Below are 23,922 nucleotides of genomic sequence, written 5' to 3'. Positions count from 1 at the left end.
GTATCACCACACTGCAAGCCAGGAAGAGAGTTTTTTATTTTTCTTCATGCCCTTTGCTTCACTACACTTATTTATGATACGAATACAGTAGTTAATACAAAACTCACATTATCACATTTTTTTAGTAATTGTTTAATAGTATCCCTTGGTACACAGGCCCTTATTTACAATCAATGTCACATAAGCCGCTTGAATCCACAGCAGACATTCCTAATGAAGCTTGTGTGTAGCTGAATAAGTTAACTAGGACCCGTTAAGATTTTATTACAAGCAGAATATGATGCCTTTGCATAGGCAAAAAGAATTTTTTCTACCAAAATTTTTGCTAATGCTCCTTTTTAGAGGAGGGGACAAGAAGTATATGTGGAGGAATTAGAGTGGATGGGCACATCTTACTGACGGTGATATATTTTCACTAAGCTTGGTAGAAATGAAACTGGCTTTCTGCTCGCAGCCTTTCCCTTGAGGAGGAAGGCACCAAGGAGTGTGGGAACCTTTTTCCTCTTATCCCTTTCGAGCATCTTATAATGAATAGAATTTTCATGGTGAAGCAGCAGCAAGTTTTGTCATTTACCGTACAGCTAAGATGGGAAGTGTGGTGGATGTGGTGGTGCTGGGGAGCGGGCAGTAAGTTCGGAATTATGTTGGTAAAGATATCTTAGGTGTTTAAATTGAGGCTATTAGCTTAAAATATAACCCGTTCCCAGTCATCACTGGTGTCATTTAAAAAATGCTCACAAATCTGGCTTAAGTCCAGCTCTAAAATCCTAAATGAACCCCGACATACAAGTTTGTCTCTACTGTAGCTATTTTGGTATTTACACACGTGCACAGCCCTGGGGCTTCCTTGTCAGGAGGAATTTGGTCTCAGAATTGGATACTTAGATTTGTTTGAATTGAATAAATGAAACTAATAGGGAGTCTCAGAAATTTACTTGTACTGTGCTGAATTTGAATTGTAAACTTTTCTGAAGTGTAGACAGTGTAAGTATCCACATGCTGTGTGCTCCTTGACCTGTGTCAATCTCAGAGAAGTTTCCTTTCAACTCCAGCCTGATAGAGTTCGTCATAGCTTTACTCGGAGTAGACTCACCTTCTGGAAGACTGAACTAATTATTTTTCACATAACAAATCAAATCAGACTGACATGGAAATGAATCATGTTAAAGCTCTTCACACAGCTTCAAGCCATTCTTTTTATTACGTCTCTAATATGACCTCCGAGATTCAGCTTAATCTCAGTCAACAGTTTTGCTATTGACTGTCCCTGACAGTTCTTGTTATGAAGGGTAGGTGTTACTATCCAATATCTTTGGAAGAAATATCCTAAAATGGGTTTTAAAATGAATTTCAATAGTCATAAAAAGTCCCATATTGATGGCAGGGGAAAGTGGATTTTGCACTGTAGACAACAGAGAAGAAGAGTAAAGTGAAAAATTTCAGTCCCTTTTATTGAACTGGCCAATGAAAATGGATTTCTAGTAAGAATTCCAGTAGATTATACATATCAGTTAAAAATATTGTTATTTTCTCAAATGATCTTTTCTCTTTCTTGACGGGAGTAGAGCTTAGGGAATTAAGAAATAGCATGAGATTTCTTGAGGTCTCACTTCACACTCCCTGGTGTGTGACAAAGGAAAATCCAGTGTAATGTTCTGCTTTAGTTTCTTTTATAAAACATCACAGCTGCTTACTGGTACATACATGAGGAAAAAGAATTTCTGTCTTTAATATTACTTTAGTTCTTCTGAGAACTATGAAATACTATATAAATATTACTTTGAAATAATGCAAAAAGATTTAAATTGGTTTGTTTCTTGACTGTTAGATGCTCTAAAATGTAGAAAATTTGTGTGCAGTCTTCACAGTCTTATCTTTTGGTGAGATATTTGAATTGAGTATCTTTTTGGGATTCCCTGTTTCTAGAGCTCTGTAAAGCTATATTATTCACAACCAGTTTCCAAAAATTGCCATCCACTGGCAGTGGTTCTCTCTATAAACCTGAAAAGGAGGGATTCTGCCCAATCCTATGGTACTTGGGAGAGAGCGCTCCTGTTATGAATGAATTCCTCATCACAATGGCACCACGACGCTTATTTAGGGATGCCTGACTCCACAGACCACTCCTGGTCTCAAATATGTGGCTTGCTCTGGGCTTTGCTCCCTCACTTTGGGAATGAGCACTGGGAGGTGTGAATTGACAACTGACAGAAAGTGCATCGGATATATCATCAAATAGTAGGAGTGGTAAAAGATAGCCTTTAAAAGATAAATTTTATGAGTTTACTTTGCTAATAAGGCTGCAGTTGTAGTAAATGTAACAAAAGAGAAATAAGTGGTGCGACACTGAAGGCATGAAGGGCATTTAACGGACATGATTCTCATAGTCCTGTCAGCTTTGCTTTTTTCAAGAAACCATCCCTGATGGACCTCATTTTGCTATGTTAATGATTTTATGATTTGTTAAAAGAGCTTTGAATAGAAAGAATAAACGTAACTGATACTGAACTTCTTTCTGCTCTACTTCTGTATAAAGCTTAAATGTGGCTCAGTGGCGTCGTGCACTGAATTAATTGGCTTTGGTTCTAAATGAATTAAGAGTCAGGGTCAAGGAATAGCCCTTCCCCTCCCCCCCCCCCCCCCCCCCCCCGCCCCGTCCCCGCCAATACCAGTCGTGTCCTACCCATTGTGGGCCAGGTGTTGGGATTTGCCTCATAGAGCGGTGAAGTCTTAAAGAATCATGGACTTCAGAGTTGGAAGGAGCCTTTGAGACCAAACTCACTGCTCACGTTTTTAAATGAGAAAGTGTGAGTTTAAGTAACTTGCTTGAGTCGCATAGGTAGATAATTGCAGTCTAATACCTGGGTCTTTTAACTCCTGCCCAATCTGCTTGCTATCTCTCATGTAACTGATGAGTACTAAGCCATGCAAGGTCAGCCTGGTGGTATAGTGGTTAAGATTTGGCTCTCTCACCACTGCAGCCCCAGTTCATTTCCCTGTCAGGGAACCGCACCACCATCTGCACTTATAACAGAAACCATCCAAGATATTATAATCATGTGAAGTTTTATCAATGTGATATTCGTCTATATTGGCAAATAACTGCTCTTAAAATGTAAATATTCTAGGGAACGTTAATATACTCGTTGCTAAGGCTTAGTGAGAGTTCATTTAATAAGATTACCTTTCAACTAATACCAGCTGAAATGTGCCTACTGAACGAGCATTTTAGTGATGGTGGGATAAATAATTGTGAGTAATTGTTTTCAAGGAGGCAAGAGGCCTTAGCAAATTGGTGGAGTGAGGGGATAGCCTGAGGGTGTGTCAAGCAGAGGGATCTGAGCCTGGCACTGCAGCAGCCCTTGGTGCCTGCAGTTCTTGTGAGGTTAGCCTGGTGGCGCCATCTTTACCTGGAAGGGTAACGTACTTGTTTTACTTTGAGAGGAAAGTCATTGCTTTAGTGTTGTGGCTATAGCTCATCTCCCTCCCCCAATTACAGGTAATAGTCTGTTCTTACACTGAGCTTTTCAAATGTTTTAAAGTTAAGCTAGAGCTAAAAATAGCTTTGTACTTGAGTAGTGCATTAAAAATTAAATACACTTACTCAGGATATCACATGAAATCAGAATCTTAATAGAAGCCTCACTGTTTGTTCTCAGTAATTATCTTTTATTTCAGGGCATCTTGTGGGGGATTATGGGAGTGCTGGTTTGGGTTTTGTATGTTCACACAACATGGGGAACCATCTGCTGCAATGAAATTAGCAAAGTCAAATTGTATGTTCTTTGGGGACCTATTTAAAAAGTCATTAGCTAAAGACAGATTGACAGCTCACTTCATAGAATTGTATGAATCTTGTCATGGGGAGTCTGGTATTCAGAGTAGTCTGAATTCATATGCATCTTGTTTTAGGTCTATAAGCTAATATGAATTTTAATCCTGCTATTATTGGAGAAAATCTTTGAAAACATCCTGATCATTTAGAATTTCTTAGTGGAATAAACTTTAGTCTGAAGTTACGTAATATAATACAGCGATAGAGTTTACCAGGTATTATATGGAGATGGCAGAAATTTAAAAAAAAGAATTACTCAAATTGATTACATATCTTCCTTTCTGTAATGCTTATCTTTAACACTTAGAACCCAGTTCTTAGTGTGCTAAGCGTCTTCACATTCTTCTTTTGGGATGCAAAGGACTTGGTTTCTGGTAGGGTTCTTGCTACTGTCACTACACAAGTGACAGATGAAATTAAATATGATACAAATGGGAGGGCCAAGTGGGCCAGAGGGGCGTAGAGTGGGCAGACGTGTGTGGACACAGTCTGACTTTTGCACTTCTCCCTGCACCAAACTCCAGATCACTTGGGAATTCAAGAAGTGTAAGAGGGAGTGCCTGTGCTCTCACACAGGTTCTGAGTCCCCTGAGGGGCAGCGAGAAAGAGGTTATTAGCTTTGTTTTGTATTTGGAGACACCAAGGTACAGACAGGTCCCATAACCCAGAGAGAGCCGGGCCCCACACCCTAACTGATGGAAGAGAATCCGGTCTGTTGACTAAGTAGGTCATACGCTTCGGAAAAAATAAAGTGTATTCCTGCAATTTTGATTCTGAGGTGCCACGTACTAACAAAATGGTCATTCCTCACAAATTGCTAATTTCCCAATGGAACGGTTGTGAACTTTTGATGGGCTTCTTTATAGACACGGAATATAAATAATTATACTAGCTTATGATTTAATTAGCATAGCTTCTTCAAACTTTAATTGTCCCTGTCCATGTTCTAGGTGGATTTTTCTATCATAGTTAATAAATATGAGAGTCCACAGCTTCTGTGTGAGTTGCCGTAGCCATATGGTGGGAGCAATATTGAGTGGACGACAGTCCAGATTAATATCATGCCAATACCTAGGGCTTACAGCGAGTTAAATGAAACATCTTGAGGTCATCATATCTCAGTGTGCAGGTGTTTATTTACTTATCCACGTATACAGGCTTTTAAGACTTGACTATCATTTACATGAAAATTGATACAGGTAAGGACGATCAGAGACAATCAACAACCAATCTCTGTGGTAGTAAGGCACAACCTGAAAATGTAATGGATTTGTAGTTTTTAAGAAGAGAAAAGGATAAGATTTTTTCTCTGTTAATAACAATAAAGAATTGTCTATTTAACCATTTAGCATGCTCCCTGTTTAATTGGTTACTGGTGTTACAAATAGAAAATGAAATTGTTCTTAGTTTTGACAGTTCCTCTGTTATTATGCTTTAGGAGAGTGTTTCTCAGAGAGTCATTCTGGGGCCCCTGCAGGTGGTTTATGAGTTAGATTGATGTTTATATGATTATACTATATACTTTTGTGCCTGGCAGGAGTCCAAACTGTCTTGATAAAGTTATTTAGAGATGGGTTCATTGATGTTTCATCTTCATGTATGTCTGATGAAAATATTTTTGGCAGTTAAGAAGATCAGGAAATGTGGCGTCCAGGGTATCAGGGCCCCTACAGATGTGCAGAAGCGCCCACTAGGATGTGGCATCTGCCATCGGAGGAAAGAAACTTCTCTACTGTTGGCTTAGAACAGAATGGCTTTCCCAAGTCCAAAGTGGTCCTCTGCTGTAGGTGAAGCTGAGAAGGTAGGGACATGTCCAGTCCTTTTGCTTAGTGCCTAGCAAGTACCACAAAATGCTCTCCTCCCAAAGCGATGCTTTGGCATAGCTCCCACCAGGAAGGAAACTGGGCGGGAGATGGAAGAGCAGCAGAAAGTAAGGATGAAAGGACAATTTACCGACAAAGTGAAGCGTTATTGCATAAGTACGTGTGTAAAATTTAACAGATTCCCAGTTCATTTTCAGGGAAATAAATCTCACCCGTGAAAACCAAGTTCCGCACTCGCCCTATAACGTCAGCATTAACCTCAGCGCTCCGTCTTCCTAATTCCTTCACTCATTGCCACCCAGAGGGAAATCCCTCGTTTTAATCTGCATTTGGTAGCTAAACAAATTCTGCTGTGTATATTTTAGCAGATTTGTGTGCCCATGTATATTATGATCACATGATGAAGGAGAGAAAGCTCAGGTGAACACTGGAAGGAAGGATACTGCATTGCTACCTCTCCCCAGGGCCACCAGCGGCCTGTTACTCGAATGACCTATCAGTACAAGTAGAAACTCCAACTTGGTAACTAACCTTCATGATTGAATCGTTAGAAGGTTTTCCTCTAAGATCTATTGACACTTATGCCCACGAATGGATATGTTTCTATGCTTGGATGTTCACTGCTGCTTAAAATTTTTGTTTTTAAATTATCAGAGTTTATTTTAATTAGTGGAAAGTTTTAAAATAAGTAATTAATAATTTAAATCTCGAGTTTTCAGTCCAGTAGGAAACCTCACACTCAGTTGTTCACTTTCAGTGGGCAGGTTTTCTTAAGGCATGAGGTGTATTAATAGGATGTTTGCCTCTCTGGAGCTGTCCTGGGTTGCAGCATGCCAAAGCACTTGCAATGTCTGCAGTTCATTTAGATGAGTATATATACACTTTCTCTATACCACGTAACTATTCACCACATTTTTACCATCACCGATGAAACAGGAGAATTGACAGGACCTAACCGTCATCTAACGGGACTTTTCAGTTAGTTGTCTATGATTTTTCTTTTCCAAGTAAAGAATGCCTTTCCCATGCTGATGCATTACAAATAACTCTTTTATTTCTAGTCTCTCTCCCCACAAGTGGTCCATGTCCACATCAACAAGGTAAGGAAACCCCTACGACTCCAACTATGAAACATGTAAGCAGCTAATTCTGACCGCACTGAGCAGAGCACACACAGTTTGAAAGAAGCGTGAGGAAGTGTACACCAACCATGCACGAAAACCTGATGCAACCAAATCTGGGCCTTGTATTTATCACTGGTCTCTATGATATTTTCTTCTTTTGAAAGAATAGGATGAACCCGTGCTCAAAACTAAAGCATTTTGAAAATACAGCTTTTATGTGGCACTTCAAAACAAGTTGGCACAAAATGAAAAGTGACGTTTGGTCTCTGGTTTATGGAGGAGCCATTACCTGTCCCTCCTCCATGGGCTCACGGTTTCCAAGAAAGAGAAATGAGTGCCAGCAGGCTCAGGGCCCAGGCTGGGTTTTCAGAATGGCGTCCTCATAATGACTAGTTCCAGGGGCAGGGGTGGCCTCTAAAGGTAAGCCCTGTTGCTGGTAGCCATAGTTGACATTTCCACACGGGAAGTGACGCAGCCTAAACAGGGGAACTTCCTTCATGTTGGCAGTCAGCGAAGATGGTTCTAGGAGCAGAGAGGCGCCTGGAAGTCTGCCAGCTGCCATGTTAGGGGGGACAGTACAGCTTCCCTCACGTCCCAAGTTTCCCCTCTCCTGTTGCTCCATCTTTGCTGGAGGATTGTTCTTTTTGGCGGGTTTCTCTGTAAACCATGAGCCATAAGTTGGATTCCATAGGCTGGTTGGTTTGTTTCTGGATCCCTGGACTTTGTGCAGCTCTGATGGTGGGTTGGACTGAGAGAATGCCATATTAACATGTCCCCCTTCCACGGCTGGCGCTCTAGTGACTCGAACAGAGATCTCTGCAGCTGTTGGTTTCTTCATGGCTTTGCTAGACGAAGTGGAAGGCAGAGGGAGCGGGGCAGCTGGACCCTGTCCTTCCTCACGTTTAGCTTGGGGAGGAGAGACTAGCAGAGGAGGCATTCCCTTGGGGTCTTTGGGCCTCATAGGCACTTTCTCTTCCTCCTCCACGAGTGGGCCATATTCTATTGGCAAAGCTGTGTTGATCACATCTGGGTCCTACAGGTAGGAGAAACGAACTGATTAAAACTTTGAACCACAATAAAAAATGTTGGATCTGGAAGACACTTTAGCAATGATCTCATCCAAACTTATTTCACAGATGAGGAAACCATTCAGTGTTTATTGGGAGTATGTTAATTTACAGGCCCTGGGGAAGAAGAAACGAACGGGAAATCATCCGCATCCTTGAAGAGCCTAGAGGATAAGTGCTACAGGAGAAGTGTGTGTGGGTGCTGGGAAGCAGCCACCTGCCTGGGGCAGGGAGTGGGGTCAGGAAAGGCTTTGCAGAGACCACCTTTGGGCAAATCTTACAGATTCATGGATTTTTAAAAAATTATAAATTAGTTTAAAAAATTATTCCAGTCTATTTCTAATAAAATCATTCCAACTAAAAAGAAAAGTCTATGTGTTTGACTTCAAGTGTGTGTATGTGTGTGTGTGCATGTGAGTGGGTGCAAGGGGTGGGGGAGGAGAGGAGAGAGAGAGACACTCGTGTTGGCTTATGAAAGGTGTGTCTCTTGTTCTCTTCCTAGCTACCTCCCAGTTGATGATATGTGGATGGGTTGCAGTGGATTGTAACTCCTTCTGTGTCATGGCATCATGTCACTACATGTGCAGACAGCACAATGCAGTGGCTCTTTAACTAGCGTGGATATAATGAGGCCCTTAGTGAGACCCAGGAAATACTGAAGTGCTGGGAGGGAAACCATTTACAAAACCAACTTTGTGCTGTGCTAGATCATTTTACAGCAATAGACTATAACATAGAAAAGCAAAAGCAGTTGCCAGAGATTTAAGGGAAATTTGTGGAAGGAAACTTAAACTTGGGGAAGTTTAATCTTTTAATATTTTATGCAAATTGGGAAAACTGTTACTTCAGTTTAACAGAAAAGCACATTGGTCCAGTCAGTAAAGAGTTTAAGAATAAAAAAAAAAAAAACCTACATGCTGATTCTCTTTTATTCTTTAGTTCCTTCCCTGTTAATTATTAATTTCTATAGTGAGTCATTCATTAGAACGATCTGTTTTTATTATTTTTTTTGAGGAAGATCAGCCCTGAGCTAACTACTGCCAACACTCCTCTTTTTGCTGAGGAAGACTGGCCCTGAGCTAACATCCATGCCCATCTTCCTTTACTTTATATGTGGGACGCCTATCACAGCATGGCATGCTAAGCGGTGCCATGTCCGCATCTGAGATCAGAACCAGCGAACCCCGGGCCGCTGAAGCGGAATGTGCGCACTTAACCGCTGCGCCACCGGGCTGGCCCCACGATCTGCTTTTAAAAAGAGGAATATTATATACGTTGGAGAAGAATTACTCCAACATATATATAATTAAGTGGGTATATTCCATTAATATTACAACATAATAAACCTAAAATGCCACTGAACACCAAGTTCTCTGAAAGAACCCCAAATAACTTGATAAAAGTCGTCCATCCAGATAAATGCCAGTCCATCTACTTCTAAGCTAAAAGGACCTGAAAGGATGGAACCGTGAGGCCAGGAAATGACTGTAGTTTGAAATGTATACGTCTTTTGTCACAACTAAGATGAAGGAATTTAGAGAGGCAGTGGCTTATTGTCTGACTGCTGAAATATTCTGCAAAATTAGATCTCCTGGCGGAATGAGAGCCGAGAGAGGGAAAGGACGCAGACGCATCGGAGGCGGGGTGACTGGTGGAATGACGGGCCCAAGGGGCGGTTGGCGGTGCAGGTAGGGAGGTTCCTCGTGGAGGGGAGGACGGACACCGCTTGCACCGACTCGGGAAGGAAGGTGGTGAGAATGGGCGAGATGCAAAGACGGAGAAACCGAGGAGATTCTCACTTAGCCTCTCCGCTCTTGAGGAGGTACGAGGCATGGTTGTCTGCTGAAAGGGGAGTAGAAAAGGGAAAATTGAGAGTCACTGCGGAAGGAAACGGAAGAAGGATCTGCACACGAACCAGCGGAATTGCTAGGAAACTGTGCTTGGACAGCCTCCAAGCCTCAGCTCCTCGCCTGGAGACTGGGGACGTTTCCTGTGCCTCAGTGAGGATAAAATGAGATACATAAACAGTGATGTGTGTATTACAGACACTAATGCTATTGGTGATGTCAAAGTTTCTCCAGATTCCTTCGACCTTCCCTTCCTTTAATCCAACAGTCATACACTGTTATTTACTTTTGCTATTGTTTATTGTTTCTGCAGCCAGGCTAGGACCTCTTTGAGAGCAGGTGTTTTCCATCCTTTGAAGCTCCAGTTTTGTCTAACAAAACATCAGGTGCCCAGTAGGGATTTAGTTAATACTTGTGAATTTAATTGATTCCCCAATATTACTGAGTTTCTGCCACTTTGTCATGTGCTGGTGAAGAAAGTGGCAGTTACTAGTATTTATTTACAAACCAGGCAAACTGAGATAACAATCGTTTTACTTTATAGATAATTAACATTCATTCTCAGGATCATAACTCATTTTCTGGCTGGTTTAACTTTTATTTCACATTTTGGTGTTTGCCATCTTTAAGACTTCTCCATATAAATACTGGTCAAGGGGAAAAAAATGTTCATACCTGGGTGCAGTATTCAATCCTCTCCAAAATTATGGCAAAGTTGGGCCTGTCTTCAGGCTGGTGTTGCCAGCACTGGGTCATTATCCGGTATCTAAAAGAAGAATAAGCACATTAATTAAAATCAGGAGAAACAAGGATGAAAAATACATTTTTTTCTTTCCCAGCAGTTTTCTAAATGGGACTAAAGGTGGCACTGTCTTCAAGGGTGGCAAATCATCTAGGTCCCATGTGGTTGGCATATGCTGCCCTCTGCTGATGGGCCAAGGAATTGTGCCCAGGTGTAAAGTTATTATAATACCAAAGCTCATTAACACAGACATCCTGGTGTTTACATTAAATCTGGCTCCTCTCATTCCATTCCTGAATTAAAGTCACCTCTGGGGCAGAGCGCTCTGATTACATTCCCTGTGTGCCCTGCTTGTGGGAAGGAGGTGAGGGATGCCAGACAGGACAGCAGAAAATGCCTGCCATGGAAAAACGGAAGGGGGACTCAGAGTTGGTGCGGGGCAGCAGATGTGGAGGCCGGGACACAGATTCCAGGAGGCGTGAGGAGTGTGGGCCTGGTGAGTCCATGGCCTCCAGCCAGACAGTGGACATATTTTCAGGCATGACCTTATTGCTTTCGAGGAGCCAGAAGACTAACCCATCTCATTGAAGTCACAGACACGTTACCATCTTGGGGCATATTAAATGAGGTCAGCCATCTGCCCCTTCATCTAAAAACAAAAAAGCACATGTGGCTGCAGACATTTTCAGAAAAGGAAAACTGTGCTTAATAACTTGTAGAAATGTTCCTAAAAGAGTCGTACACAGGCCCAGGGCAGTTCTTAGGTGGGTCCATCCGTCCTCCGCTGGTGACGAACTCCAGAACTTCCTGGTTGCTTTTGCTAGGGTACGGCATATATCCGAGAGAAAATATTTCCCACAGCAGCACTCCGAAGGACCTGCACACGACACAGAAGACACAGAAGATGGATACACATCCCCACATGCGTGCGCACACACACAGACACATACACAGATACATACACATACACATGGGGACACACACCGATGTAAAATTTAAATTTTTTTATTACACACTTTTCTACAGTAGAGAGTTCTTAATATGGAAAAAAATAAAAGAATGACAAAGTAGCCACATGCAGTGCTCCATAAAAAGGTAACCACTGTTAGCATGTTATCTTTTTGTTCTACTTAAGTTTCTGTGCTTAGATTTTTTTTTTTACCTTAATTGCAGTGATATTCAATATGCAATTTTGAACCTTGATTTTTTTGCACATTTCATTATAGCATAAACATTTTCCATGCTAATACAAATGGAATTTTATATGGCTGTAAAACATTCCACTGGATAGTTGAGCCATAATTTGCCTTATCATTTCCATATTGTTTTCAATTTTTGAAATATTTACAAAACTATGATGAACACCTTTGTGCAGTTTTTAAAATGAGAATTTCCTTAGGATAAATTCTCCAAATTTAGGATTAGGATAATCTAGGAAAATCTAGGGTAATTCTAATGGAATTACTAGGTCAAAAGTACACGAACACTGAAAAATTCTTGACACATATTGTCCATTTGACTTCCAAATGTGTCCCTCTGCTTATCAGTCAGCACTGGGCAAGAATGCATCAGGTACTCTCACCACCATTGAGTGTTCTTACTAAAAATGAGAACTTTTGCTGATTATAAGGTAAAAAATGGTAGAAGATAAAATTTTTTTGACGTGATAATTGACATGGTTGAGTGTTTTCTCAAATATTTATTAGTTCACTTTATTTTTTTCTCCTATGAATTGTTCATATCTTTTCCCCATCTTTATCCACATATTGTTTTGGTACCAATTTTCCTTTTTGTTTTGAGACATACTTTATATATCAGAGATGGTAACTTTTTATCTAAAATTCAAACACTTCTATTAGTTGCTTTCTAATTCTACTTTTTATTTGTAAAAATACCAAAGATTTTTATTTTTAGGTAGTCAAATCTCTTTTTTGGAAAATGCATGATTTCCTGCATCTGTTTTATAGGTTATACAATCCTCCCTTTACCCAAATTAGATGAATATTTGCTATTTTATTCCAGTTGTATTTGTTTTTTCTCTCTTCTCCAATCCAGTTAGAATTTAGTTTGGTGTATAGTGTGAGGTAAGGATCTAAATTGATTTGTTTTTCCAAACAACCACTCTTCTAATACTATTCATAAAGTAATTTTCCCCTTACCCACTGACTCATGAGTAGAAACAGGTCTGTTTCTGGGCTATCCATTCACTTAATCTATTTGTCTGCTTCTTACATTGATACCATTTTGTTTTACTTTTTGTGTATTTATGATTTGATATCTGGTAGGGCATTTTTTTCTTAGTTCTCTCTATTTAAAGAAATGTATTTGATTTCTCTCTATTTAAAGAAATGATTTGATTTGATTTGATTTGAAAATGTATTTGATTTGTTATTCATTTTAAATGAACCTTAAAATGATTTTTATCATATTCCAGAATCATCTCCTTGATATTTTGACTAAAATTTCTATTTTAAACTTTTAATTTTATAACTAGCTTTTTGACAAAAAAAGCTTCTCTTTGTTTTTGTATCTGGTTGTAGTTTTCTGAAGTTAATAAATATTACCTCCACAATTGTAGAGAACAATGGCTCCCCATCTCCTGAGGAACACAAAGGACATTTATTGACATCATCTTGGTGAAATTTCAGAGACTCTCGTGGGGAGGGCTGGACAAAGAGGTTTTCTGTATTTTCAGATGAGGAGGCTGAAGCAGAGGTTACCATACAACTAATCCAAGACAGACTGGAGTACGTTATTAGCTCTCTTGATTCTGCTACCTACAGATTGCCTGGCGCATATGTTATTCCTCTCTGTTTGGCGGTCTTTTTGCCTCCAAGGCAAAACAAAATAAGCAAAATCATGCAAGAAACTGGCAACAAGGCCTAAAGAATACCAGCTGTATGTTGAGAGAGGAGAGAGAGAGAAAAGGAGAAAGAGAGGGAGAGAGAGAGAGAGATTGTAGTATCCTTTGAGACAACCAGTATATAGACTGCAAATAGATGTTTATATCCTTGGTTTAGAGTGTGGAAATTAATAAAAGAAACCTTAACTAAATTGGAATCAGAAGGCCTGTAGGGGCGGCTCTATCATCAATTACACCAAACAGGAAGAGAGGGTCACTTGCATCTTGGACATGAAGTAGAACTACTTTACTACTCAAGGAAGATTTCTCTCTCCACCTGGCAACAGTCCAGCCAATGGGAACAGTCCAGCCAACGAGAAGCTGTTGCTGCCCTGAACTGTTACTAACCCCCAATGGATTTCCCCTGTTCCCCCCTCTTCTCTATAAAAGCAGCTCCCCTCCTTTGTTTGTTGGATTTGCCTATGGTTTACCATAGCATGCACATCCCAAATTGCAGTTCTTTTGGCTATTCCTGAATAAACTCATTTTGAGATAAAATAACAGGCAAACTTGCCTTTTAAGTTGACAAGAGTTCAAGGGAGCAAAAAGTAGTGTTGATTATAGAACTTTGATAATTTCAGGTAAGTACAGTTGTCAGATTTAGCAAATAACCATACAGGACAACCAATTAATTTTGAATTTCAGATAAATAAGAAATACATTTTTAGTATAAGTATGTCCCAAATATTGCATGGAATATACTTAAACTAAAAAATTGTTTGTTGTTCATCTGAAATTCAATTTTAAATTGCCATTTTGTATTTTATCTAGCAAGGCTACAGATAAGGTAAATCTATATTTTGTATGCCAGATGGTTCTTTAATCACTGATAAGCTAAGATTGTCCTAAATAGGAGCAACCCTTTTGATAAGGTAAATCTATATTTTGTACCAGATGGTTCTTTAGTCATCTATAAGCCTGTCCTAAGGAGGAACAACAAGGCTCAAAGCTTTGCACCAAAGCATTCAAAATCAAATAAAAACAAATATTTAAGAAAATCCCACTCTGCTTCTCTTGGTATTAAATTTGTTCTACCGGAAATTACAGAAATAGCTTAAGTGCTGATTAAATTGTTATTTTTAAAATTTGAATCAGTGAAGATAATCTGATGGAAAAGTTTTAAAATCATGCATTATGCTGTGCTTATCAGTCTTTTAAAGCTAAATTTTATTTTCCTTTATTCATAACCTGAAAGTGGAATATTGTCACCAGATGTGGTAGAAGGTGGGGCACACTTTTATAAAAATAGGAACAAAAGTTACTGTATTGTATTTAAATATCCAGCCAGCTGTTTTCACTGCATTTTTCAGTTCTCTGAGCTTCAGATTCATATATGAGAAGTCTGCTCAACATCTTCACTGGCCTAGTTTATTTTTTTAAAGATTGGCACCTGAGCTAACAACTGTTGTCAATCTTTTTTTTTTTCTTTCTTCCTGCTTTTTCTCCCTAAATCCCCCCAGTACAGAGTTGTATATTATAGTTGTGGGTCCTTCTAGTTGTGGCACGTGGGGCGCCACCTCAGCATGACCTGATGAGTGGTGCCATGTCCGCGCCTAGGATCCGAACCAGCGAAACCCTGGACCGCTTCAGGGGAACGCACAAACTTAACCACTCGGCCACGGGGCCGGCCCCGTCACTGTCCTATTTTAATAGGCAACTCAGACTTGACATGTACAAACACAACTCTTTCTGCATCCAAACCATCTCCTTCTTCATTCTTTCCGGTTGAGTGGTACCACTCAAGCTGCAAACTTCGGAGTTGTCCTTGATCTCACTCATTCTCACACCTCCCATTCCATATCCAACTCTCAGCAGTCCTCTTAACTCCTGTCAAGACAGAGCTTCAATATGACCACATTTAACTTCCTCCATTGCCACGACTGTGCCTAGCTCCTCTCATCTGTTATCTAGAGATGTGCAGTATTTTCCTAATTGGTTTCCCATCTCCACCTGCCCCACCCCATTCCAGTCTATTTCCAATGGCAGCCAGAGTGAAGTTTTTATTTAAAGATCACATTGAATCTGTAGATTGCTTTAGAAAGTATGGACATTTTAACCATGTTAATTCTTCAAATCCAAGAGCACGGAGTATCTTTCCATTTTTTTGTGTCTTCTTCAATTTCTTTCAACAACGTTTTATAGTTTTCAGTATATAGGTCTTTCACCTCTTTGGTTAAATTTATTCCCAGGTATTTTAATCTTTTTGTTGCAATTGTAAATGGTATTGTATTCTTAATTTCTCTTTCTACTACTTTGTTGTTAGCGTATAGAATCGCAACTGATTTTTGTATATTGATTTGGTATCACATTTTTCACAGAAATAGAACAAAGAATCCTAAAATTTATATGGAACAACAAAAGACCCTGAATAGCCAAAGGAACCCTGAGAAAAAGAACAAAGCTGGAAGTATCACACTCCCTGCTTTCAACACATACTACAAAGCTATAGTAATCAAAACAGCATGGTAGTGGCACAAAAACAGACGCACAGATTGATGGAACAGAGTTGAGAGCCCAGAAATAAACCCACACATCTATGGACAGCTAATTTTCAACAAAGGAGCCAAGAACATACAGTGAAGAAAGGGAAGTCTCTTCAACAAATAGTGTTGGGAAAACTGAACAGCCACATGCAAAAGAATGAAAGTAGACTATTATCTTACACCATACACAAAAAATTAACTCAAAATGGATTAAAGACTTGAATGTAAGACCTGAAACCATAAAACTTCTAGAAGAAAACGTAGGCAGTACACTCTTTCACATGGGTCTTAATAGCGTATTTTCAAATACCATGTCTGACCAGGCAAGGGAAACAATAGAAAAAACAAACAAATGAGACTACATCTGCACAGCAAAGGAAACCATCAACAAAAGAAAAGACAACCCAACAAGTGGGAGAAGATATTTACAAACCATATATCAGATAAGGGGTTAATATCCAAAATATATAAAGAACTCATACATCTTGACAACAAAAAAACTAACAACCCAATTAAAAAATGGGCAAAAGATCTGAACAGACATTTTTCCAAAGAAGATATACAGATGACCAACAGATACATGAAAAGATGTTCAACATTACTAATTATTAGGGAAATGCAAATCAAAAGTACGAGATATCACCTCACTCGTCAGAATGGCTATAATTAACAAGACAAGAAATAGCAAGTGTTGGAGAGGATGTGGAATATTCCACTGCTGGGTATTTACCCAAAGATCATGAAAACATGAATGTGTAAAGACATATGCACCTCACTGTTCATTGCAGCATTATTCACAATAGCCAAGACTTGATATCCTACCCCTTTTTGGAACTTGCCTTATTTCCACTAAATGTCGTCTTGAGATTTATTCATGTTGATATACGTAGGTTTAGCATGTTCTTTTATTCTGCTGAATCCTTTTCCATCATGTAAGTAAACCACAGTTGATTTTTCCATCCCCCACTTGAGGGATAGTTAGGTTGTTTTTGCTTTTTCTCTATTGTAAACAATGTTGCAAATGGACATCCTTGCCCAAGTCTGTTTGTGCCAACCTGTCTCTATTGTAGACACTTAGAAGGAGAATTGCCGGGTCATAGGATATGCACGTGTTCAGAACAGTTCCCTAATTATGTAAACTGCTATCTGTATCTGGATAGGGTAGATTGATGGTGCTCTAACCCTGGTGCACCTGGAGGGCTCCTTCAAACACAGATTGCTGGGCTCCACCCCTAGAGTTTCTATTTCCTTAGGCCTGAGGTGGGGATTGCTGAGAATTTGCATTTCTAACAAGTTCCCAGGTGATGCTGATGCTGTTGATCTGAGGTCCTCACTTTGGGATTTACTGGGTTTGGGTAAGTCAAACCTGGTGGCTTAAAGTAACAAAGGCTTTTGCTCACATTATCAAACATGCATCAGAAAGGGGGCTCTGATCATTGTGGCTCCACCATCTTATAACATTCTCTCAACACAAGGCTTTGAGAATTTGCAGGACTTGTGCCCATTGTCTTCTTGATTTCCTGTGTTGCTGTTGAGAAATTCTATGCCATTTGGATTCCCTATCTTTGATCTCTGACCGTTTTTTACTATTATTTTATTTTTCTCCTTGGCAGCTTAGAGAATCTTAATTACCACTGGTCTGAAATTTCACGATGATGTGCTCTTGCGTGGCTCTTTTCATCCACGGTGCTTGGCACTTGGTGGATGGCTTCATTCTGGAAATGTGTGTCCTTCTGTTTTGGGAAAAATTCATGAATTATTTCTTTGATATTTTTATTCCCTTCATTTCCTCTGTTCATTCTTTCTGGGACCTGTCAGGTAATTGGATCTTATGGTCTAATCCTCTTAATTTTCTTTTCTTTTCTTTCCTATATATCCCATGTGTTTATAGTTGTTTTATTTTCTAGAAGATGAACTTTCTTTTCTTTTTTTTTTAAGGAAGATTAGCCTTGAGCTAACATCTGCTGCCAATCCTCCTCTTTTTGCTGAGGAAGACTGGCCCTGAGCTAGCATCCGTGCCCATCTTCCTCTACTTTATATGTGGGATGCCTGCCACAGCATGGCTTGCCAAGTGGTGCCATGTCCGCACCCGGGATCCGAACTGGCGAACCCCGGGCCGCTGAAGCGGAATGTGCGAACTTAACTGCTGCACCACTGGGCTGGCCCCGAACTTTATTTTCTTAAGAACAGCTTGAGATTGTAAAGAAATTATGAAGATAGAGAATTCCCACATACCCCACACTCAGTTGCCTCTCTTTTTAGCATCTTATATTAGTATGGTACATTTGTTACAATTAATGAGCCAATGTTAAGGCATTATTATGAACTAAAACCCATAATTTATGCAGATTTCCTTAGTTTTTGCTGAATTTCCTTTTTCTGTTCCGGGACATCCTGTTCTGTTCATTAGAATGTCACTTGAGATCAGGTTTCCTTAGGCTACTCTTGACTTTGGCAACTTCTCAGACTTTTCCTGTTTTTCATGACCTTGACAGTTTTGAGGAGAACTGGTCAGGGACTTTTTAGAATGTCCAATTGGGATTTGTCTTTTTTTTTTTTTTATGGTTAGACTGGAGTTGTTGGGTCTGGGGAGAAAGATCACAGAGGTTAAGTGCCATTTGCATCATATCATATCAGGGGTGCATGCTATCAACATGAGCTGTCACTGTCGAAGCTGGCCTTGATCTCCTGGCTGAGGTCGAGGTTGTAAGGCTTCTTTCTTCCCCTCTTCCTCTCTCCCTGTGCTCTCTGAAAGGATGCGCTGTATGCAGCCCACACAAGCTTCAGGGGACTAATGCTCCATCTCCTTGAGGGCTCTGTCATCATATTTTCATTTCTAAGAACTTTATTTCCTGAAAACATTGTTTTAAGTAATCTTTTGTCCATAGATTATGGTCACAATCATTTACGTTTCTGAGGACATTATAGTTTTTAAAAGTTTTTCTAGGCCTTCTGCATTTTTTCCGCACAAGTTTCTTTCTTTTTTTTTTTTTTTTTTTAAAGATTTTATTTTTTCCTTTTTCTCCCCAAAGCCCCCCAGTACATAGTTGTATATTCTTCGTTGTGGGTCCTTCTAGTTGTAGCATGTGGGATGCCGCCTCAACGTGGTTTGATGAGCAGTGCCATGTCCGTGCCCAGGATTCGAACCAACGAAACACTGGGCCGCCTGTAGCGGAGCGCACAGACTTAACCACTTGGCCACGGGGCCAGCCCCCACACAAGTTGCTTTCTATACATTTGTCTCCTTAAGACTACAATCTTTTCTCAAATGTTTGTTGATTCTTGGCTGTCTGTTCATATTTTAAGACTGGGACATCACAAAGCCATGGGGCAGCTCAGTGTAGATGAGGCTTGTCGACTGGTGGGCGACTGGCTGGCTTGTTTCACTGGCTGTATTAGTGTCCTGTGACTGCTGTAACAAATTACCACATACATATTGGTGGCTGAAAATAACAGAAGTTTATCCTCTCACAGTTCTGAAGACCAGACATCAGAAATCAGTATCGTCGGCTGACATCAAAGTGATGGAAGGGCCACACGCCCTCCAAAGGCTCTAGGAGAAGACCTGTTCCTTGTGTCTTCCGGCTTCTGGTGGCTGCCAGAATTCCTTGACTTGTGGCCACATCTCTTCAACCTCTACCTCTGTGTTCACATTGCCTCCTCCTCTCTGTGTGTGAAATCTCCCTCTGCCTTTCTCCTATGAGGACACATGTGATGGCATTTAGGGCCCATCCAGATAATCCAGGATAATTGTCCCACCTCAAGATCCTCACTCACATCTGCACAGACTCTTTTTCCTAGAAGGTAACAATTACAGGTTTCTGGGATTACAACTTGATACCTTTGGATGGCCATTATTCAGCCTACAACCACTTGCAGTATCTGGAATTTTTTCTTCTTTGGTCAGTTCCTCCAATGAGGAATTCTCTAACCTACTCCTGCCTGGTGCTGCGTTCTTGGCACCGAGGAGAGGAAGGGGGCACACAGCTTTAAGTAGGTGGATTTAAAAAAAATATCCCTGCTTATAGTATTCACCCTTGATGATGTCTAATGTCCCCAAGACAAGAAAGACTTTAGTTCAGTCTCTTCAGAGAAGGAGCTCCTAGTCTTGCGTGATGGAAGGGGAAGGACGGGGCGGGGGGGGGGGGGGGTTGGGGGGGATGGAGGGGGGTGGTGGTGGCGTGAGGGGATGGGCTAGAGGATCGAGTTACGTCTTAAACGTCTGTAACTAATTTTCTTACCTGCTGTGCTTCTACTTCAGAGAGGCCCGGGGCCTTCAATTCCTGGGCCTTCCTGGGGCTCTCACGCAGAGCGGACCAGGCTGTTTCTGAACTTAGATATCAACTTTCTAGTCTCCTCAGAAAGGTACCACTTGTCCATAAACTTTCCAGTTTCCAAAATTTTGTCATTGTTGTTGTCTTGTGAATTTTTATGAACGAAAAAGACTCCCTTTAGTGGTTTGTGTGTGTGTGTGTGTGTGTGTGTATTTTGGGAGGAAGCATGGGTTCAATCTGCCATTTAAAATTATGTGTTGCTCTTACAGTCATTAGGTAAAACGGTATGGAGATTCCTCAAAAGTCAAAAATAGAACTACCTTAAGATCCAGCAATCCCACTTCTAGGTGTATATCCAAAGGAAATGAAATCAGTATCTCAAATATGTGCATTCCCAAGTTCATTGTAGTATTATTCATAATAGCCAAGATATGGAAACAACTTAAATATCCACTGACAGATGAATGGATAAAGAAAATGTGGCATGTATATATACAACGGAATATCATTCAGCCTTAAAAAAGAAAAAAATCCTGCCATTTGGAACAGCATGGATGAACTTGGGGGACGTTATGTTCAGTGAAATAAGCCACACACAGGAAGACAAATACTGCACGATCTCACTTAGATGTGGACTCATAGAAGCAGAGACTAGAATGATGGCTGTCAGGGGCTGGGGGTGGGGGGGAAGTGAGGAGATGTTGGTCAAGGAGGACAAAGTTGTACTTATGCAGGGTGAATATGTTCTGGGGATCTAATCTACAGACAGTATTTTTCAAACTTATTGTTAACTGTAGCGTAGGTCTGACCACCACGATCACCGGCAGCACTTTTGTACTGATAATTATTTCCTCTTCTCCTTTATTATGTTAATGTGGAGAATTTCATCAATCAATTTTTCTAATGTTAATTCAATGTTGCATTCTTGGAATGAACCCAACCTTGTTGTTAGATATAGAAAAAAATTACATGTGGCTCTCAGTCTGTGGTCCTCTGGCCAACATCATCAGCATCACCTGGGAACTTGTTAGAAAGGCAAATTCTCAGCAACCCCAGACTTTCTAAATCATAAGCTCTCAGGGTGGGGTCTAGTAACCCGCGTTTTACTAAGGCTTTCTGATGACTCTGACATATGCCAATGTTTGAGAGCCCCTGTTGTAGAGGTAGGTTGAGTCTTTTCTTCTTACCCTTCCCTGTAAGAGTCTGGGATCATTTGGCCAAAGAGCACCATCTTAAGGCCCATGGTGAGACCTGGGGGAGGGCAGCAGAAAGACTCACCACGTGTCTGTTTTAGAAGTAAATATTCCTTCCATGAAGGCCTCTGGGGGCATCCATTTGACTGGCAGCATTGCACAGCCTCCCTTTCGGTAGTAGCTTGCTCTGTGGGAGAGAAGAGGAAAACTGAACTAGGTTCCAGAGACGGCTCTGAGTGGAAGCTCCAGGCAACTTGAGAAAGTGGCAAAACAGGGTTTATCCATTAAAAGACTGAAATTAATGAGGGGTTCTTGTGGTTCAGGAGGAGAGAAGGGGAACACAGATCATTTAGTTAAGAACTTTGGGGTCATTTAATAGGAGACAAAACAGCCCACTGGAGGCATGAAAGAAAAAATCTGTGCAATGACTAAAATATCTACTAGCAGATGGTTAGATTTCCCCGATGGGTTTTGTTTGTTGTAACTCACAATGAATAACACTACTGCAACCTTGTAAGGACAGCGTGTTCCTTATGATCCACAGTAACGCAAGATCCAACATGGGAGAACTGAGAGCAGGGCTTGTGTCTTAGTCACTTTGGATCCTCCATGACACTCACACTGCGTTTAGTTCGATACAAGCACTCAACGAATAATCTAGGAGCTGGCGGGAAGCTGCCTCCCAGAGCACACGCTGGGAGGAGAACACAGGGCCAGGGGCGGAGGTGGCTTCAAAGATACAGGTTAATTTATTAGTTTTTATCAGTGAGTTGCATTAATGACATCACTGACAAAAACTAATAAATTAACTCATGCCTTTGAAGACCTCCACCCCTAGCCCCATATTCTCCTGTCATGGTGTGCTATGGGAGGCAGCTCCCCGCCAGCTGCCTAGATTAATTAATTACTCCATTAAACATATACTGAGTATTTAGCCTGTATCAGGTACCCTGGCAGGTGCTGAAGATATAAATAAGTCATAGCCTCTCTCTTCCAAGGATATGGTTTAGTAGAAGAGACAGACATTTGCAGTACAGAACAACACAAATAATGATGTAGGTATGTACCAAGCTCAGTGACACAAATGGAGAATCAATTTGTTCTACTGAAGCGGGGGGTATGGTGTAGGAAAGGTGTCATAGAGGGGTCTGATGGGGCTGAGTGGTGACGAAGTTCTTCCAGAAGATCACTCCTGACACGCGCAATTGCACAGGGTGTGTGGGAACAGTGGCTCTGCGGTAAGTTAGGGCGGTGAAGCCTGGTGTTGGGGAGCTGTCAGAATCAAGGATGGAGAGAAAGGGCCAGATCGCCGAGGGCTCCCTGAGTCATGCTGCAGCATTTGTATCTGAAACCACAGGCACTCCCAGGGTATTCTGAGAAAGGGGGGAAGGAACACTGAGATGCTGGGTGGCAAAGGAAGGTCGAGTGGAGCAGACAGACACACTGGGTGGGGACCAGTGGTGGATGACTGTAGTTCAAAACATTCCTAACCCATAATCCTCATGTGCTGCTACCCTGTGTAACAGGATGCCATCAGCATTCTCACCCCACAGAGATTGTTACTACTTCTGTTGGAGGCCTTCAGGGGGTCTTCCTTATTATCCAAAGAGAGAAAACTCTAAAGGACCATCTCGGCTCACTCCACTCCTGAATCAGGGAAGGTGTCATTAGTGACCATGCAAAAGAGTGACTTGCTCAGCTCAAGAAACAAATCACTGCTGTAAATAATTAGACAAAGAAGAAACTGGGGTTAGGAAGAGCAAGTGAAATAAAGCACAATAGAAGTGTTCTTTTTTTCTCTTTTTAAAAATTGTTTTTTTTAATGTAGTCTTGAGAATATGACAGGAAAAAAGAAACGAAGCTAAGCTAGGTACCCATGGGCTTTGACCTTCACTCCTGCGTCTCCTGTGGGTAAAGAAGACCAACGAGCTGGGCCCAGTACCTTGGCAGTTCTGGGGTGCTCTTGCCTGGGATGATGGAGGCTAAGTCTTTTTAGAATTCCTGAGTACTGAGGAGAGGAGTTGAGTAAGTTAAAGTTCGCTTAGAAGCTTTTTCCATATCAAGTATCGAGGTGATTCGGTGCCTCAGAGCATGCTAGGATTAGAGTCGGAACCAGAAAGACAACCCAGTTAAGGACCTGGTGTCAATTACTGCAGGCAGTGTGGTCCTAGGATTAGACCTCAGGCAGGGGTACTAGTTAAGGTTTCCCATATCCTGAAAAGGAACTTAGTGGAACTTTAGGTGGCAAGTTGAGGAGGTGCCAGAGATGATTTAAGGCACAAGTGGCCGCATCCCATTCATTCGAGGAGATGAGGTTGAGGAGGCGGCTTTGATGGGTGATGGCAGTCTTCACCCACCTGTAGATATCTCGGGCCATTCCAAAGTCCCCAATCTTGGCCACTCTTCCAGGGCCTGGACAGGTCAGGAGGCAGTTTCTGGCAGCAATGTCCCTGAAAAGAAAAAAAAATGCGAAAATGCATTTCCCAATTTTATCCCTGGGAAGATAAGTGTATGATATTCATCACAAGGATTTTCACCTCCAATCCAAAGTTCAAATAGTTTCCTTCTCTGCCCTATAGTTCCTTTACTTCATTATACTTCAGTTTGAAAGACATAGCTAGACCAATTCTAG

The 23,922-nt window shown here is 41.0% G+C and overlaps 1 protein-coding gene across 2 annotated transcripts in view; it reads right to left on the bottom strand.

The window, feature by feature from the left end:
- Positions 1–4,951: 4,951 nt before the first annotated feature.
- ALK (ALK receptor tyrosine kinase) overlaps positions 4,952–23,922 on the bottom strand; it is a 655,114-nt gene continuing 636,143 nt past the window's right edge. For both annotated transcript variants that reach the window (XM_070235623.1, XM_070235624.1), the window contains 5 exons: positions 23,648–23,740; positions 21,376–21,477; positions 11,181–11,315; positions 10,372–10,462; positions 4,952–7,815 (listed from right to left, as the gene is read on the bottom strand). In XM_070235623.1, the coding sequence (XP_070091724.1) occupies positions 7,129–7,815; positions 10,372–10,462; positions 11,181–11,315; positions 21,376–21,477; positions 23,648–23,740 (1,108 nt within the window). In that variant the 3' untranslated portion in view covers positions 4,952–7,128. The remainder of the gene's footprint in view (positions 7,816–10,371; positions 10,463–11,180; positions 11,316–21,375; positions 21,478–23,647; positions 23,741–23,922) is intronic.

The sequence above is a fragment of the Equus caballus genome, chromosome 15 (genome assembly GCF_041296265.1).
Source record: "Equus caballus isolate H_3958 breed thoroughbred chromosome 15, TB-T2T, whole genome shotgun sequence".
Taxonomy (NCBI): domain Eukaryota; kingdom Metazoa; phylum Chordata; class Mammalia; order Perissodactyla; family Equidae; genus Equus; species Equus caballus.
Note: the sequence above shows the minus strand (reverse complement) of the source record. Positions and strands in the feature narration are given on the sequence as shown.